Source organism: Styela clava, chromosome 9 (genome assembly GCF_964204865.1).
Source record: "Styela clava chromosome 9, kaStyClav1.hap1.2, whole genome shotgun sequence".
Classification (NCBI taxonomy): Eukaryota; Metazoa; Chordata; class Ascidiacea; order Stolidobranchia; family Styelidae; genus Styela; species Styela clava.
In genome coordinates this window covers 6,397,447-6,416,864 of record NC_135258.1, presented here as the reverse complement: position 1 = coordinate 6,416,864, position 19,418 = coordinate 6,397,447, and the positions used below count along the sequence as shown (strand labels likewise).

General features: G+C 35.6%; 2 protein-coding genes and 1 long non-coding RNA gene across 3 annotated transcripts; all 3 read right to left on the bottom strand.

The window, feature by feature from the left end:
* Window positions 1-5,239: 5,239 nt before the first annotated feature.
* Window positions 5,240-6,683, bottom strand: LOC144427128 (uncharacterized). Its single transcript, XM_078115828.1, has 2 exons — window positions 6,483-6,683; window positions 5,240-5,439 (listed from the first exon to the last, which is right to left on the bottom strand). The coding sequence occupies exons 1-2, from the start codon at window positions 6,667-6,669 to the stop codon at window positions 5,312-5,314; spliced, it is 315 nt and encodes a 104-aa protein (XP_077971954.1). The 5' UTR covers window positions 6,670-6,683; the 3' UTR covers window positions 5,240-5,311.
* Window positions 6,684-10,773: 4,090 nt separating this feature from the next.
* On the bottom strand, window positions 10,774-12,858 carry LOC120326859 (general transcription factor II-I repeat domain-containing protein 2A-like). The gene is made up of 2 exons (XM_078116142.1): window positions 12,711-12,858; window positions 10,774-12,614 (listed from the first exon to the last, which is right to left on the bottom strand). The coding sequence occupies exon 2, from the start codon at window positions 12,574-12,576 to the stop codon at window positions 10,774-10,776; it is 1,803 nt and encodes a 600-aa protein (XP_077972268.1). The 5' UTR covers window positions 12,577-12,614; window positions 12,711-12,858.
* A 5,323-nt stretch (window positions 12,859-18,181) lies between these two features.
* On the bottom strand, window positions 18,182-19,119 carry LOC144427170 (uncharacterized). The gene is made up of 2 exons (XR_013477793.1): window positions 18,978-19,119; window positions 18,182-18,383 (listed from the first exon to the last, which is right to left on the bottom strand). It is a non-coding gene; the product is annotated as an uncharacterized LOC144427170 (long non-coding RNA).
* Between the last annotated feature and the right edge of the window lie 299 nt (window positions 19,120-19,418).

Sequence of the window (19,418 nt, the reverse complement as noted above, 5' to 3'; positions counted from 1 at the left end):
TGGCACGATTGCCTGCTTTGAGTTCTTTCAGGTAAACATTATAATACCTATATCACTCACAAATTGCTGATAATACGTCATTGTGAGACATTGCAATTTAATATTCGAATCCTAAAAGTTTCTGCGCTTAATTATTTCAAATCGAATCCCAAACTGTAACAAAAAAAACTCATTTTTAAAACAGCACAATGATGACTATTCACGTTATTTTTTCAAATAGCACAATTTAGGTCGCTCCAGAAGTATGTATACCAATATGTAGGCAACTAATTTTGTTCACCTATTTCACATCAAGTTGTGTTAAAAGGGAATGAAACCTATGGACGAACTCGTATTAGAACTAAAATAAGAAAATCGGAATAATAATATGACCTAACCCTAAACTGGTACACATACTAAGGGAGTACCCAATTAGGTGCTTCGAGTCATTTTAATGCATTCTCATGGACACAATTGCGGACATCTTGTTTTTATTTCAATTACCTTTGATTCCTTTCACAATTGAGTGCCTGAGAGTATACTTTAAATTAAATATATTGTATTAAATCGGGTTCACCCCAATAGTGGTTATCTGTAACTGTGTAACTGTTTTAATAGTGAATATGAAGGAGAATGAATGCATTCTCATGTGATTGGCGACATCTCGGTTTCCCTCTACCAGAGCGCGCGCGTTGGTTTGTTTGCCGGAATTTTCAGATTCAATCAATTTATTTTTTACTAGTAATATATATTCGAAAAAAATAAAAATAAAGGCCCTTCCATCAATTGATCTGCTGTCTAATATAATATAGATATTGTGTTATTTGATTTGAATCGCAAAGACTTCTTCTATCTACCATTTGTAAACTTTTAAACCTGTCGAAATTATTTCACGCTAGATAGGATGCAGGATATTGGAGAATTTTAAATTTGTCACGATTCTGCGGTTCCTGCTTGCTTGGCAGAGATAATTAGGCCATAAATTGGATATACGTGGAACCTATTTTATTTTACATCAATTTCAATAGTAAATAATGGGGAATGAATGTATTATCATAAAAGAACAATTGGTTTCCTTTTAATCAGTACTCCGGTAGGTTAGGGTTCGGCCATAACTTTATTTCGATTTTCCTTATTTTAGTTCTATTACGAGTTCGGGGACTTCTTGTGTTAGCCAAGTGAATATATCCCTGCCCATATGCTTCCGTCCCTTTACACAACAAAAGTAGGCCGAAAAAATCAATTACATTTTGGTAATTGGTACATTTATTTCTGGAGCGCCTTCAATTACACCAAAGAGAAATTGTTTGTTCTAAGAAAACTTCAGCTTTAATCATTTCATTTTGCGCTACTAATATATTTTGTAAAAAAAAAAACAGGAGAAAAGATCCTCTCATGAATTGATCTACTGTCTAATATAAAATATATATTGTGGTATTTGATTTGAATCGTAGAGACTCTTTCTATATATCTTTCCATTGTTTTATTCTGTCGAACTAGTTACACGCTATAGGCAGGATGTAGGTTACAGAATTATTCCCGATTACTTTCCGAATATTGCCGTAGGTGTTGTACGAACAGCTCAGATTATATAATCGGGCACTTTACCACGCATCTTTGTGTCCACGGATTGTCATCATATTTTCAGAGTAGTATTGCTTTTATTTCGTCAACACAACCGCAGATTAAAAAGCTCACAATGAAATTAATAATAAACCATGGCGATGAATATGTATTTTTGATTTACTAATATATATACTTCAAATATATTTTAATAAGTCTAAATCAAGTTGTACTTTCTAAAAATTTATAGCAGATAGTAGGATTTTTCTAACGGTGATAACAAATTAGCAAGATCGCAAAAATATGTATCAAAACTAAGTATAATCGAACAATATATTCTCACATTATTATGTTCACAGATCGCCATTGTATTTTAAAGAAGTAATACTTTCATCTTGTCGTAATTCGACGCAACCGCGAATTATCATGAACACAATTAAGTTAAAATAGGAATACATCCTAAATTCTCGTCGTTGTCATGGATTGAATATTGTGCGACAGAAAAGGCCATTGTTGAAATTCGTTAAAATTCTGTTGTGTTCGGTTTTATTGCCTGTTCACACAGAGTATACGGTTGCAATAAACGCACCTTGAGTCCGCAAAGGGTTTCACCGTTAAGAAAATAGTCCGCGACCAAAAAGGTTGGGAAACGCTGTACTACACACACACACGTGGCTGTATATTGCATTGCTAGGTTTTAGGACACAAATTACCAATGATTTATACAGTTGTTTAGTATTGTTAATCTGATATTCACAACGAAGCCATTAGAAAACAGCCCAATACCCATAATTTCAAATATTAATTGCTACAAAGATGCGCTCAAAATACTATAATTCTACGAATTTCTAGTAACGTTCTACTCCGGACCGATTCAATTTTCTGTAAGCTGTAAGTTATATGCTTTGAATGTGATATTATTGAGGTATTTCTGGAAACGAAGTTACGACGAAAAGCAGAATGAACTGGGGGAGTGTATTGCTTCTGACTGCAGCCTTCACTCTGGTTATTTCACCAAGAATAATGATGGTGTCGGCGAACGATGGGAACTATAAAGAAGTAGAATTGGTGATTTTGGATAATAACCAACCACCACCGAAGCTTGCTTGTGGCTTGCCAACCACCACGCGAAGGCCAGTATCGGGTCGAGGATGAACTTGTCAGAAGAAAGATAATTATAGAAGTCATTAATGTGTATTCGTTTAATTATCACTTCTACTGTACCATTCATTTTTGAAACCCACAGAAAAAATATCTTGTACAATCAAAAAAATTTGAACCAGAATAAATTTAAACATATAGAAACATGTTGAAATCTTGTGGTCAATCTTTAGCCAGACTTTCAGTTGGACGGAAATATGCGAGGGTTGCTTACGTGTGAAGCAGATTATTAGTAAAATAAATAATAGGGAATTTTCAATCGACGTGGTTACACCTTTTAACAAGATCATTTACAGGTGGGTGAGCATATGATTTAACTCGAGATCTCAAATCCGCGATGGCAACACAGTTAAGCACAATACTTGGTACCTCCATAGTGTTTGTAACAAGTTAGGGTTAGGTCATAATTTAGGTCATATACCCCCTGCCCATATGCTTCCGTCCCTTTACACAACAAAAGTAGGCGAAAAAAATTAATTACATTTTGGTAATTGGTACATTTACTTCTGGAGCGCCTTCAATTACACCATAGAGAAATTGTTTGTTCTAAGGAAACTTCAGCTTTAATCATTTCATTTTGCGCTACTAATATATTTCAAAAAAAAAAACAGGAGAAAAGACCCTGTATCCAATTGATCTACTGTCTAATATAAAATATATATTGTGTTATTTGATTTGCATCGTAGAGACTCCTCCTATATATCTTTCCATTGTTTTATTCTGTTGAACTAGTTACACGCAATAGGCAGGATGTAGGTTACCGAATTATTTCCGATTACTCTCCGATTATGTGATTCCCAGTAGCTTAAATGAGGAAACTGGTTCATAAATAAAGATATACCACGGATATGTATTAACTCTGGCCAATGCATTCTGAAAACATCCATTATTTCTGTCGTGCGCCGTTAAGTGTGAATCTTGATTTTGACCGCATAAAAGTAGATAAACATTTATTAAACCTGCACTCCTGTACACAGAATTTGGTACTTCCGTAGTGTGTGTACCAGGTTGAGGTTAGGCTTTAATTTTATTCCGATTTTCCCTTTTTAGTTTTATTATGAGTTCGGAGACTGTCTATATTAGCCAAGTGAATATACCCCCTGCCCATAGTAATCAGTCCCTTTACCACCTAACGTGATGTATAGTAGACGAACAAAATTAGCTCCCTTCATATTGATACATACACTCCTGGAGCGATCAAAATTCTACATTTGCGTTGACTTCACATGTTTGGCAGGGTGCGCGCCAATTTTTACGTTTGTATTGGGCAAAGACATGCCATAAGCAAAAGCCGAATTCAGCAAGAACATTCTCAAGACTTTAATTTTTGAGAATTAGTCTATCCACATTCAAACACATTGTATATACATTAATATTTATATATTATTGAAAAATCGGTACGCATAATTGAAAGCCAGGAGAGTATAGGGAACATATTTAATACGGCCGCTAAATACGGCCATTTGTGATTGGTATGTATGTGATGAACCTGACAGAAAAATAATCAAAGTCTCAAAGCAGCACAAATCAAAAAATGACTTTCAAATCAAAATAACATGCTATTAAAGGACGAATACTATACGTCATCAAGGCCCAATGACGTGGATGTATAACGCGATGTTATATTTTAGGACACAAATTACCACAATGCATTTATAAAGTTGTTGACTTTGGTAATTTACCATACTCGACGAAGCCTACAGCAACGAGTGCAGTAACAATAATTTCAAATTTTAATTGCTAGAAAGTTGCGCTCAAACTACTATACTTCTACGAATTTCTAGTAACGTTCTACTCCGGACCAATTCAATTTCCTGTAAGCTGTAAGTAATAAGCTTAGGATGTAAGATGATTCAAACATTTTTGGAAACGATGTAACGACGAAAGCAAAATGAACTGGACAAGTTTTTGACTGAACATTATAATATACAAAAAACCGGAATTTTACGCGTTTTCATCAAGGACCTCACAGGGGCCGGTCTCGGCAGGTACCGCAGTTCTACGCTAGCAACCTCGCACTTTATACTGACTTAGAACTCAAAAGAGTCGGCAACGGTTTGACATTAAACAATAGTAACTCGACTCAGTATCAGGGATCAAGATTTGGCTCGTTAGTTCAGAACTTTTACCCAACACATGTGAAACACACCTCCATGCTGTCTCTAAAACGACATTATGTTTAGTTCAGTGGGTCCCAAACCGTGGCCCGCGGCCAATTTCGGGCCGCGTAACGATTCAATAGGGCCCGCCGTACTTACGTGAAATAGTTTACACTTTATACTTTTACCTTTTAGCGATCTAGATATCCCTAACCGTACGTCATTACCACAGTTTAAGCACGTGTATATTTGACACAATTCAATTATACCTGTATCTTGATAATATGTACCGGTATAAGCAATGGCCCCTTGCCGGCGCTCCCCTCTCTCGGCCCGCGAATATTGTCACGCTTTTACATTTGCCCACCAGTAATTTAACTTTAGAAGCCACTGTTTTGAATAATACTGTGGTAATAAAAGATAAAATGCAATTGCAATTTTCTTCTTTTATTATTATTTTTTTATTCTGCAATATGTTTGGGAAACAATAAAAAAACGGAAGCATAAAATTAAAAACTGGGTGTCGGTTCGTCGGTCTGTCCGTCAGGAAACTCCTTTTCACTGATCCTTAACAGCTGCTCGTCAGAGTCTGCAATTTGTTCAAGTTCTTGCTCAGTCATGAATTGGTTGAATTCCTCTGAAATAGAAAAAAAAGACGTTTATGTCAGGGATCGCAACCTACGGCCTGCGGGCCGGATATTGCCTGCGGGGTAATATAATCCGGCCTGCGACGCTTCACTGAATTATAGTAACAAATCAACTGTTTTGAAGATTACATTCTTTACGTAACAGAATTTATTGTGATACACGTGTAGTCTAAATTATATTATATTCTAACAGATATAAAATTCACAATTACTCGTTTAATATGCCTATAATTTAATTACAATTAAGCAAATGGCAACAAAACGCAGAAAAGTTGATGCTAAGCGCAAAGGGTTCATGGCGCCGAAAATATTCAAATGGGATTTTTTGAGATGCAATGCGAAAATAAATCTATATTCTATTCGAGAGATGTATCACTGCTTGATTTTTATTATAAAAAGTATCATCCGTTCGGTCTTCAACTTTCTAAAAATATGTGCGGCCCGCCAATGACTTGCAACCCTTAATTTTAGCCCGCGAGAGACAAAAGGTTGCCGACTCCTGCTTTATGATATAGGAGAGAGCCACAAATTGAACTGGATATCCTTGAGATCTTAAGATCTTGTCACGCGCTGTTAAATCAGAAAATTTTTCTATCAGACTATCTGGTCCAACGAAGTATGTACTGAACACATGCCATGTTTACAATTTTCCAGAGGGTCATTTACTCTGTACAAGTCTCTGCAAAAACAGTCACTGATATCCGAGAATAATAATTATCAATAAAAACAACGCTATTATAGTTAGTTACAGGTCAATAATACGACGCTTGTTCACCCTATTCGCTATTTTATACGTTCTATTAGTAATATTTTTATTTTTCATTCAATTTCTGTTTTCTATAGCTAGAATTTTATTTTTATCATATGACAATCTTTGTTTGGATCATTTTAATTCATAGCTCTCATTCAATATAAATGTTGATTTTTAACAAAGAAAATCAGAGAAAAAATTTTGCTTATTTCCGAACGCTGTGGCACTTTACATGTCAGTTCCTTTCCTATTCAGAACAAACATTTCGTTTAGAAAACTTACCGTCAGGCATGCTGGCAAGTTCGTTCAACATTTCCACCATAATCTGAGCTTCACCATCTCCAGATTCTGCCGCAATTTCATCAGCGATCATGGTCATTGCGTTTTTGTAGGCTTTTTCGTCCTGAACAAAGAGAAAGGTATTTGCTACAGAACGAAGCAGGATCAACAGTTGTCGTGTTGTGCTCATCGGTAGGAACACGCCTGCTATCGCCCTTTGATTACCCTATGCTAGTTTGAACGTGAAAACTCCGCGGGCATAATTATGTGTGACAGGATTGCCGTACCTCTTGCCGTCGTGGAGTGATTCGCGTAACAGTTACGATTTTCTTAACCATCAAATGCACGTATCTAATACGAATACCTAGTTAACTATTCAAATATTGACTTGAAACTAGGCGATAGGCAGGAGGTTGCTGTTCAACACTCTGCTTTATCAGTTGATAGCGAAAAAGTTCGAGCCATGTAGAATTTTTTCAATATTCTATTATTTCGTCACGACTGTTCATGGTAAAGCAAAGTAATTATACAACAATGGCGATGCAAACAAGATGGGATTTACGAATTTATTCGTCCAGGGTAAGAAGAAAGCCGATAAGACGGCTTAATCATTTAGCGAACCACGGAATCTTGCCCTGTTATTAGTCGATGTCGTCAATGATATCTGTGGACTTTTTTGAAAGGATGGCAATCTTTTTGGTTAGGCATAGAATACCTAATTTATTACACCTTCCGTAAAAGTGGGGGCCATGGGATTTGGACCCGAGATGTGTAATCTGCGATGCCAATATAGTTGAGTCTCAACACTTTAACAACCACTAGCTTTATTTTAAACAAATTATAGTGGATTACCTTCTCTCTGAGCTCTCCCAGCTCACTGATTTTTTCTTTGTTGTCCCAGAAACGTTAGAAATATTTTTTGCCCTTTTCAATTACATAGTTGCCCAAACTATAAAATGAAAGTGTCGTAAGTATTTAAAGAAAAGATTAAATTTGACTCGTTACAAAACTAATCATCGGAGAAAATTGATATTCGAATTGTCGCACTGTGGGAGGTGTTTTTTTTTTTGACCACGCTTACAACAAAAATCAAACGTTCAGGCAAACTTTTTTTTTTATATTGATCTTTTAAATTTCAGCATCAAAATTTTATCTTAGTCTTTAATTAATCGGACACGCTATCAGTCGAGACCGTGGAGTTGTGTGTTTGTCTTCTGGGTTGCCATATTTTATACCACGGCGGAGTTTAAAACACGTTACCTATCTTATTGTAATAACTTTACACAAAATGAAATTTAAGAATTTAACTGTAATATTCAAAAATTAGTCGCAAAGTAAAAAACTGTTCAGTTCTATAAATTGAATATATAAGCAGTCAGAATAAACTTACGGATGTTTCCTAATTTTTCTGTAGAGGTTCACAGCCTCCCTATTAACCCTTCCTGGTGTTCCAAGGAGTCCTCTGCTCCCCCAACCGTGAGATTTCTCCACCAATAGGAGAGAGAGTGCAAAAAAGAGAATAGTTGCTTTCAGGCGCATGTTTATTCTGAAACCTATAATGTAAGCAAATTAATTATATATAAAGAAAGAGATTTTATTTTTTTCGACAACCAAAATAAAATAACAGTCATCGTAATAATAAAAAATAGTAACAAGTAATAAATTAGTTTGGTATAGACATGCGGAAATGATACGGTCAGGTGGTCATCAATATCAATGATGAATAGAACATTCAAGCATAATAATCAGGAATTTATCAATGCAAAATGAGACGCGTGGATATTTGTACAATATAACGATCTCGCTTTGTTAAAATGTTGGTGCGGGGCTAATGTTTGCTGGTAAGACCTAGCAATGTTGACGTCGTAAGATTTGTGATTTGTGCCTCATGCCAGTTCTAATAACAAGGTAGATTATATCAAACAGAAAGCGCTATAATAAATGATTGCTTCACTGAGCCTTGTTCGAGGAGAAGTTACGAAACAAGGCAAAATCTCACACATAGTGGACAGGATAGGATTTACATATTTATCCCGAGGAAGAGGAAAGCGGGCAAGACGGCTCAATCATATGGTGAACCACGGCATCTCGTCCGGTTACCAGTCCGTGTCGGGTATGGGATTAGTTAGCCAGCTATTTGTTTCAGATGCCTATGGCAACCCTGAATCCGGCCCGCAATGCTTCACTAAAACTGAAACCTACTGATCGATATTGTGTTTTTCTTGTTCTTCATTATTAATTCTTTCCCCCGTCGTTATCAAAAAATCGCTTTTGTTTTCAATTACCGAACCAAAATGAAGTTTTCCGTGCGGAGAAAGGATTAGTGATAGGCTACCCATTTAGAAAATGTTCTAATTTTAGCACGATGCTCAAAACCGCCGAATCAGTATACGCTTATATCCAGTAAAACGAAGTAAAATGATCCAACAACGCAATGGCTACAGTTAAAATGAGGAGCACAGAATAAACGATAAAAATCCCAATGACCATAGCTCGTGGGAAATGAATGAATATAAATACCTCGTTTCTTTCAACCGTTGTTCTTCTCTTTCGGCTTGTTGTGTTGTCTTGCCCTCCAAAGCGTGACGTTATATCTTTCATCTGCGTTTTCAATGTCCTGCGCATTTACAAATAAATTAATAGTGGACAATAGTGAATATGATATCTACATTACAATACTACAATAATGGTGTATGTATGATTCTAATTCTATTGACTACAATGGCGCCAATTCAGGCAATATCTTATTAAATGGCACAATAGCATTCTCAGAGCCCTTCTAATTGATTATAATTTATTTTTTCAAAAATCTTATTCTGTACTTCGTTTTCTTTAAGTCTTCATTAGTTTTTATATTTTCATCTGTGTATCTATTTCAATAGTGAATAAAGGCGAATGAATGCATTAACATATGAGACAATTGCCGACATCTTGGTTTCCCTTCAATTAAACACAAAGTGTTATACAAATTATATGTGCAATGTGTTTACCATGATTGACAGCTAGTACGCTATTGTGAAGCAGTGCAATTTAATACCTGAATCCTAAACTTTTCCGCACGCACTCAATTATTGCATATCAAATCCCAAACTGTGAACATAAAAAATCTTTTTTTTTTAAACAAAACAATTGTGCCGATTCAAACGATGCTTTTTTCTCCAATGGCACGATTGCCTTCTTTGAGTCCTTTCAGTTAAACATTATAATAGGTATATCACTCTCAAATTGTTGCCAATACGCCCTTGTGAGTGCAATTTAATACCTGAATACTAAAAGTGTCCGCGCTCAATTATTTCAAATCGAATCCTAATCTTTGCAAAAAAAAAAAATTTAAAACAGCACAGTGGTGGCGATTCCCGTTTCTTTTTAAAATACCACAATTTAAATTCATAGAGTCATTTTAATGCATTCTCATGAACACAATTGCCGACATCTGGTTTCATTTCAATTAATAAATTAGATTCACTCCATAATTGAATGCTTAAAGTATTCTCAATTGAAAACATATTGTATTAAATCAGGAATTCCACTCAAACAATGGTTATCTCTAATTTATATTATAATTTTCATATTTTCAAACTGTGTCTGTTTTAATAGTAAATATGGCGGAGACTGAATTAGAGATGTATCGGTATCGGGTATCGGAATCAGCCATTTTTTCGGTATCGGCCATGTATCGGTATCGGGTAGATTGGGGCCGATATTTCCGATATATTTACCTTTTTTGCTATGGCTCAGAATGTTTTAAAAGATTAGTTGGAATACTACTTCTCAATTTATTTTTTAACCAGAGTGATCGTGAGCTATGAGCCATACATGTCCCCACCCCCGCGAAAGAATCGGATTCACGTGTTTTTAACTATTTATCAGCCAAACTAGCTCAACTAATTTGGCTATTTTCGTTGTCAAATTTTTATATTGCCATTTTAATATTACATAGTAATAATGAAGAAATGTATCAACACAGCACATAACAAAAATTATTCCTCTACGCAGGTATTAATTTTAATTTTATTTAACTACACAATTACTTTATAGATATACATATTGACATGACCGCCTAGCCCTAGACCAGGGATGTCCAACCTTTTAATTCAATGGGCCGCATTGCAAACTTAAATATTTAACTGGGCCGCAAAACCACTTCTTAATACAATTTAATGGAAAAATTACAATATAAAACAAAACCACGTGAATACAGTTTATTTACATTATTACAACGTTGTAAATATTGTAATGTTTATATGTAGCTATACATAAAAAAACACATTAAATTTAATTAATCAATATTAAATCAATGAGACTTTTGACTTTGTCTTCCAGCCATAATGTTTTCAATATTTGCATCGAAGGATGCATTCTTAATTCTAAGAATGTTTGCTAAATGTCTATCAGTCAACCTGTTTCTTTCTGCAGTTTTAATGTTTTTCATGCTTGAAAAAAACTGCTCGCAAGAGTATGTACTTCCCCACATACATAATAATTTTCTGGATAAATTTAGAATTTGATTGAATTCATTTTTGAGAGAATGCAATTTCTTATAAAATGAAGGAAGTGTGTTCTCCCTGTGAAAAGTTTTTAAACCTTCCCGACTTTGCAGCTCAACCAGTTCAAGTTGGTACTCCACTGGTGCTTTATCATATTCAAATGAAAATGGATCACTAAACAATTTTAACTCAATTTCAATCTTTCTAAGGTCAGAAAATCTAATCGTAAACTCTCCAAGCAAATCCTCACATAATTTAGTATATTTTTCATAGTTTACAGAAAACTTTTTTTCTCTTTCAGATAGACTACGGAAGTGTACAATTTTACCAGCTTTTAGCTGTGCTATAAAAAGTTCCAATTTCTTTGTGAAACTAGTTATTCGCTCAAACATTGAGGAACATAATTGGTCCTTTCCTTGTAAATGCAAATTAAGTTCAGCTAATACTTCGGTGATGTCTACAAAGAAAGATAAATCATTCAACCATTCTTCATTTTCTAAAAAATCCACATTTTGCTTCTTTTTTTCCAAGAACACTTTTATTTCAGGCAACAATAACTGAAATCTTTTTAAGGTTGCTGCTTTACTGAGCCATCTAACTTTTGAGAAATATACTACGTCTTCATATTCACTGCCAACTTCGTCCAAGAATGCTTTAAATTCGCGATGATTTAAACCCCGTGATCTGATGAAATTAACAGCCTTGACAAGATCAGTCATCAAATGTTTCATATTTAGCTTTTGAGCACATAATTGTTGTTGATGTATCAAGCAATGGTAACTGAGAATCTCATGATCAACAGATTCTTTAAATAAACTACTAAAACCATTGTGTTGACCAGTCAGGGCAGGAGCACCATCAGTTGTAATTGAATAAATGTTTTTCCTATCAATATTGAATTTATCTAATGACAAATTAACAATCTCATATATGTCCTTGCCTCTTGTTGTGCCCTTTATGTGACACAAGTCCAACATTTCTTCAATAATATTGAAATTTTCATCAATTCCTCTAATGAAAATAACTAATTGTGCAGTATCACTTTGGTCAATACTTTCATCCAACGCTAAACTGTAAAGAACGCATGCAGATAATTTGTCCTTCAGTATGCCTTCAATATTATCACCCAAGTCATCAATTCTTCTGCCAATTGTCTGATGTGATAGACATGCTTCCTTTACTAAATTCACCTTGTCTGGACAGTACTCATTAAAAGCAATAACAATGCATTCTTTTATTAATTCTCCATCAATAAGAGGTTTTCCTTTCTTAGCTAATTTCTCAGCTATAAGGTAACTAACTTTTGTACATGTTCCACTTTTAACAATATGTTTTTGAAGATTAGCTTGTTGTGAGCTAATTGCCTTTGTCAATTCTTCAATTTTCGTTTTTCTTCTTTCTTCATTAAATGTCTGATATTCTGACTCATGTTTCGAAACATAATGACGTCTGACATTGTATTCCTTGCATACGCTAATCTTATCATTACATATAAGACATGTTATATTGCCAAATAACTCGGTCACAAAATATTTTTCCGTCCATTGGATATTAAATTTCCTCTTTTCTTCTGCTATTTTCCTTTTTTTAGTAATAGATTCCATGGCCATATAAATATAAAATTTTCATTACTTAAGATTATAGTTCTCTGAAAAAGAAATTAACCATTAATAGGTGTACTGAGCCGTAGTTTACTGAAAATGCATTTATTTCAACAATAAAGAAAATTTAAATGATTAAGCACTTTTGAGAGATATAGTCTGCACACCGCCACAGCCAAAACAACACTGTCGAGAACAAAGACTTGCGAACGGCATGGCGAGTAGCTGGTGGCGGCGCACCAGAGCGCGAGAAAAAATACATACGGGAGTTTCAATTTGGTCGCTACAATTATTTTATTTATTAAATATAAAGTATTTTTTGACTAAATTACAATAAATATATTTTGACTAAATTGAAGACTCTCGTGCTCATTACTTCATAAATTTGCTAAAAAAAATTTTTTTAATGATTCGTTAGTGGGCCGCATCCAAACATTAAGTGGGCCGCAATGCGGCCCACGGGCCGCAGGTTGGACATCCCTGCCCTAGACTGTCTCAAAATATATGATAGCAATTGTAAAATATTATAAACTAGTAAAGTAAAAAAACATCCTCGACGGTTATAGATAGGCCTTCTTTTTGTCGGTGCTAATTGATATTCTTTCATGTTGTCTTTGACTTATTGCGTCGACGATTACGATTAGCCACGAAATAAAATATTTGTAAAATGCTTTTAATTTGAACGTAGGACGGCGGCTCTAGAATGTGTGGGTGATATTCGATATTCTTTTAAACACGAATAACGATATTCGAAAGTCGCGATATTAACATTAAATTCAAATTGGACGTCCCGGCTTATGAGTTCTAATTTAACACCGAGATTACTAGCGTTACTGTATAATGTATCTCAATCAGTTGGAGCAAACACCAAACATTAATTTCATATTATGTGATATATATTTTTTTTCGATCTGAAATAATGTGTACTATGAACAACGCTCAAAGACCATTGTTTTAACCCGTCTGCCATACACAGCACCCCTAATTAAATAATAATTACATAGTATCGGTATCGGAATATCGGTAATATCGGCTCTTTTGAAGTATCGGCGTATCGGTATCGGCGTTTTTAGCTGGTATCGGATCGGTATCGATATCGGCGACAAAAGTGGTATCGGTACATCTCTGAACTGAATGCATTATTATGTGATAACCGTTGACGACATCTTGATTTCCTTAGCGCGTTTGTTTGTTTGCCTGAATCCTCAGATTCAATCAATTTATATTTAAAAAATATTATTAAAGACCGTTTCATGAATTGATCTACTATCTGATACAGCTATTGCAATATTTAGTTTCAGTTGTAAAGACTTATGCAATCTATCTTCCCATATTTAATTCTTTCGAATATATTTCACGCTAGGTATTTTACATTGAGGTATTTTGAGTAATAAATACGAAAACTTCTACATTGACATTGAATTGTTTACTGAAACCTTGACCCTCAGCAAACTCTAGATCAATGGTTCTCAACCTTTTACGGCTCGTGGCCCCCTTCCGGAGGCTTTTTGCACTCGCCCCTGTTCGCCATTCTAAAAAAATTGACGTGTTAGATTGTATTATGTATTTGCGACCTTTTATAGAATGCAAAAACATACCATGGGTAAAAAGTCAATGCTTTTTAAATTAGTGAACGATCATTGGAAATCTTGCACTTGGGTCTGTCTGACTAGGTTCCTTATATTAGGCACCGCCTTTGATATAGTCAGGTGATTGTACTGTCAACATCAGGACGGTTACTAGATTTTGCTTTGTTGGTAACAAGATCAGAAAAAATAGATTCGCACAGATAGGTTGTGGTAAATTGAACTAGCAATGAAGAAGCTTTCTTACTAAGTAGTAGGTAAGAATCGCAAAGGAATACCCAGAAAATCGAAATCTTCTTTGCTTGATTTCAAAGCAAACTTGTTAGCATACATCGGCAGCCATGTCATCAATGAAGTCAAAACCAACATAACTGTCGTTCCATTTGGGGATTGGGAATTTACATATTAGGCTTCTGCAGTTATAACGTGAAAAAAAGTGAATACACCTAGTGACTGAAGTAATAAAACTGAGGTGAACGGGGAATTTTCTTTTAAATGAAAAGAATGCAAACGAAGTCGTTTTATAATAAATTATTAGCCTTGTGTCGTGGCCCCCCTTGAACTGCTTCGTGGCCCCCTTGGGGGGCCACCGGCCCCCGGTTGAGAACCACTGCTCTAGATCGAACTCATTTAGTTTTCACAATAGTTTGTGTATTTTGAAGGTTTTCCAGCGAAGACTCGATGGCTTCGTAGACTTTGAAAGAAACTGGGAAGATTACTTGAACGGATTCGGAGAAACTGATAAAGAATTTTGGTTGTGTAAGTTTAGGTCCCGCTTTTTAGCTTCGATATAAATTGTAACCATGAGGAGACATTTCCAGGCTTGTCCATGGAAATGGGATTCTCATGGGATGGGACATGCATAAACTGCTATTTGATAAGATGGGCAAGAAAAATATGTCGCATGGACCAGCCTGTAAATTTCCTTCATGTGTGTTTATCTAAACTATAAGGTAAAGGATGTCTTAAATGTACTATGTCGGATTATTTATGGGTGATTTTCTTGGCCCTGTATTGGCTTCAACTATATTTAGGTAATGAAACTATAATATAATTAGAAATTAGAAACCTTGGGTGTCGCTGCTCGATAACCAGCTTTGGTTACTCGCGACTTCCCTTCCTCAGTAAAATTGTATCATTATCTCTATATTTCTGAATGTCAGACAGACAGACAGACAGGCAAACAGGCAGGAAGGCAGGCAAGTAACAAGTCCAAGAGGTCCAAAATAAAGCGGTGTTGCGAAGCGTGCTAAACCTTGGGAATAGGACGAGAGACCGTGTATTCTCAGTATAATTAAATTGTCTTAGAGGTTCTCCTTTCCACTGGATGAATATGAAAATCATATCCTATCCTGTCGACATCAATTAATCTCCGAGTTTTCCGTAGCGTCGCGTCAAATCGAAAACAGTCGCCAAGCTTGGTGGATTAAAAACCGTGTTTTCATAAAAAATAAAAATATGGCGAAAGTTTAAATAAAATATTAGATCTCATAGGATGTATATAGTATTCAGGCCTAAATAAAATGAAAAGCCTTCTAGATAAAAATACAATCTATAACTACTGAAAAATCAAGGAAATTGATAAAGAAAAACAAGAGGGAAAATGTTATCAAGTTCAACAACAACATAATACCAAAACGATCTATAGGTCTATTTCATGTCCAATTAATATAATTATATATATAGTATGATATGTAAAGTCATATAGTAGCAAGACGAGAGTGCCTACCAGCGGAACCCAATACAAGCCTCAAGCCCTGCCCATTTTATGGGTATTTTTAAACTTATTTTTTTATGTCAACCATTAAGCCCTAAAGCTTTACCCATGGGTTTTTAAAAGCGCCTGCTAGAGTTCTATTCAGCAATATATCTTTAAAACACACCCCTCGAAAAAAATAACAATACCAAAACGACTATTATAGCATAAATGATTATTACTCTGAAATTCACAATTGTATTTACAGTATTGTCAAGTTTAAGGTCAAATTACCGATACTGATGACGTCACAGCTCTTATTATTACTGCACAGACCACCCCCAATGCAAAAAAATTAAATATTTTCGACGTAAATGCGCGTAGAACGGCGTAAACAATCTCATACGCGCATTTACGCGTTAAAATTACTATTAATTTTACGTTTTTTTTACATACAAAAAATCTCCATACCTCTGCCAACTATGGAGCATTCGAAATCATATTTATCAAAACAACACAGCGCAAGGGATGGTCAGGGATAGTTAGTATGACTGAAAATACTTGTTAAAACAATAATAAGTCGTTATAAAGGAGTATTTCCTGTCTGAGCTGAGTCACATTTTTTAGACGTCTGACAGGTGATTTTGAAATCCAGGCTATCTATACGATTCGCACTTTGCGTCACGGCTGGAAGGTTTTATCGCTTCTCTCATATCAGGGCATTATGTCGATAAACAGCTAAGAGCGATATTGACCCAATAAGTACCGAAATTTAAAAACTATAGGAAAGTAAACCTATGGGCGTTCCGGCTGTAGAAGGGTTCAGCATAGACTTAACTGTGCTGGCATTGCAGATACACAACTCGGGTTCAATTCCACGCCGTCACCCAAGGTGTAATAAATTCGTAGGCAATGCCGAAACAAAAAGGATTCCAATCATTCGAAAATATAGAAAGCTTCTCGCATATCGCCAGATATCAATATAAGACACCTTTGGTGCAAAAGGCTCGGCTGAGGATCGTACTTGAAAAAACTAACATTTGTACCATGGAGTGGTGGTGATAGCCTATAAATAAATTTATTAGTCAAAAACATTTCCAAGCACACCAGCGTATATCCTATTTATTTCATGTTACAGGACTTTCTCTATTTCATCCGCCAGCGACAAATATCGATTATCAATTGGAGGTTATTCTGGAACTAAGAAAGATTCCATGGCCGGTATTGAGAGTCTTAACAACATGCAGTTTACAACAAAATATTCTGATAACGACGAATGGTTGGAGGGGAAATGTGCAATACAACGCAGGGGAGCATGGTGGTACAACAACTGTGGTAAATCGAATCTGAACGGAATTTGTAACAGCATTGAAATACATGACTATACCAGTGCTTCTTGGTACTCGTGGAAGAATAGTAATCGACCTCTGAAATTCACCGAAATGAAATTTAGGAAGAAAAATAAAACTGCTGGAAGTTAGACAGAAAAAGCACACATTGTGTACCAACATGTAATTCAGGGTGGTCCAAACCCTGACCAGCGGGCCGCATGGCACATATCTCAATCGCAAGATTCTTCCGATTTCTGAAGCTTTAATCTTACTTGAGGTTGAGTTATTTATCGTTTTATTTTGATTCGTATATTCCATTTCATCGTCATTACGTCGCTTTTGACTGAACATTATAATATACAAACAGAACAGGGATTTTACACATTTTTATCAACGACTTTGTGGCGGACTTTTATGAGAGCCCAGTCTCGGCAGGCACGGAATTCCAGGGCAGCAACCTCGCATTTTATACTTGCTTCAGAACTCGAAAGATTGAGTTAGCAACGGTTTGACTTGGAACAATGGTAACTCGACTTAGTAACTTAAAGTTTGGTAAATGTATTGGGGTTCGAGATTTGACTCGTTACTTAAGAAATTTCAACCAACACCTATTAAGCACGCTTCCAAGCTGTCCCTAGAACGACGTTATGTTCAGGTCGGTGGTTTCAAAACCGCGACCCGCGGGCCAATTACGGCTCACGTAAAGAGATAATATGGCCCGCTGAACTTAAAGTTTAACTCTTTATTTTTTCACCTTTTATCGATCTAGGTATCCCCGATTGTCACGTAATTACCACAGTTTAGGCACGTGTATATTCGAATTATTTCAATTATACCCGTATCTTGAAAATGCGTACCATCTGCCCTTTGCCGGCGCTCCTCTGTCCCGGCCCGCAAATATTGTCCCGCATCTAATTTTGACCCCGGTAAATTAACTTTAGAAACCACTGTCTTGACTAATACTGTGGTAGGAAAAGATAAAATAAAATTGTAATTTATGGTGGCGCTTCTTCTATTATTATTTTTTTATTCTGCAATATGTTTGTGAAACAATAAAAAAAACGGAAGCATAAAATTAATAACTGGGTGTCGGTTCGTCGGTCTGTCCGTCAGGAAACTCCTTTTCACTGATTCTTAACAGCAGCTCGTCAGAGTCTGCAATTTGTTCAAGTTCTTGTTCAGTCATGAATTGGTTGAATTCCTCTAAAATAGAGAAAAAAGGCGTTCATACTGTATGTTATAACAGAGAGAAATTGAATCGGATATTTTTGACAGAATCTTGTTAAAGTTATATAGCCAGATAGACCCTAGCATACGCTTGTAAAAAGTCGTGACTGAATGTCTAGGACCTGATAGTTGATAAAAAAAAAACATTTGAAAGTGACCCATGTAAAATGATCTTGGGGATCAGACGATTGAAGGTTAGTAACACTACGATGTATTAGTAATATATATCATCTTTTGATTTAATCTTGAAAAATGTGGGGAAATGACTTCATAATGAGAAAATGGCGCCATATTTCAAACTTTAAAAAAAATGGCTAACCTGCAAATGCTATTCAAATAATTTAAAGTTTCTTCACGCGATTCAGTGATATTTGCAAGTTGCAACATTCTAGGTTAATTAAGCGTCCAGATAGAAATAGGAGTATGATCAAACCTTTGAACTTACAACGTGTAAAATATAGTGACTTGACTAAATACCGAATCAGAGAGTTCTGGTCTATTTTCAGACATTTTAACATCTTACACATCAATTCTTCTCATTCATAACAATTATATCGAATACAAACTTACCGTCTGGCATGCTGACAAGTTCATCCAACATTTCCGTCATAATCTGAGCTTTACCATCTCCCGATTTTTCCGCAGTTTCATTAGCAATCTTAAACATTGCGTTCTTATAGGCTTCTTCGTCCTGAACAAAAATAATGTTGTGCTGAAATTTGAAAGCTACAGACGAACCAGGTTCCACAATTCTCGTGTTGTGCTGGACGGTGGGGACGCGGTTTCTATCGCCATTTGATTATTCTACGCGAATTTTTAACGTTAATAATTATATGTGCAACAGGATTGCTGTACTACTTGCCGTCATGGGATGATTTCTGCAAGAGTTAGGACTTCCCCAGCTATCAAGTACTTGTATCTGAGACGAATCACTAGTTAAGTATTTAAATATTGACTACTAACTAGGCGACACTCTGCTTTATCAGTTAATATCGAAAAGTTCAAGTCATG

Coding starts and splice junctions, on each gene's coding strand:
- LOC120326859 (XM_078116142.1), bottom strand. CDS start 12,576: ATGGCCATGGAATCTATTACTAAAAAAAGGAAAATAGCAGAAGAAAAG.
- LOC144427128 (XM_078115828.1), bottom strand. CDS start 6,669: ATGAGCACAACACGACAACTGTTGATCCTGCTTCGTTCTGTAGCAAAT. Junction 5,440..6,482: donor ACTTGCCAGCATGCCTGACG/GTAAGTTTTCTA, acceptor TTTCTATTTCAG/AGGAATTCAACCAATTCATG.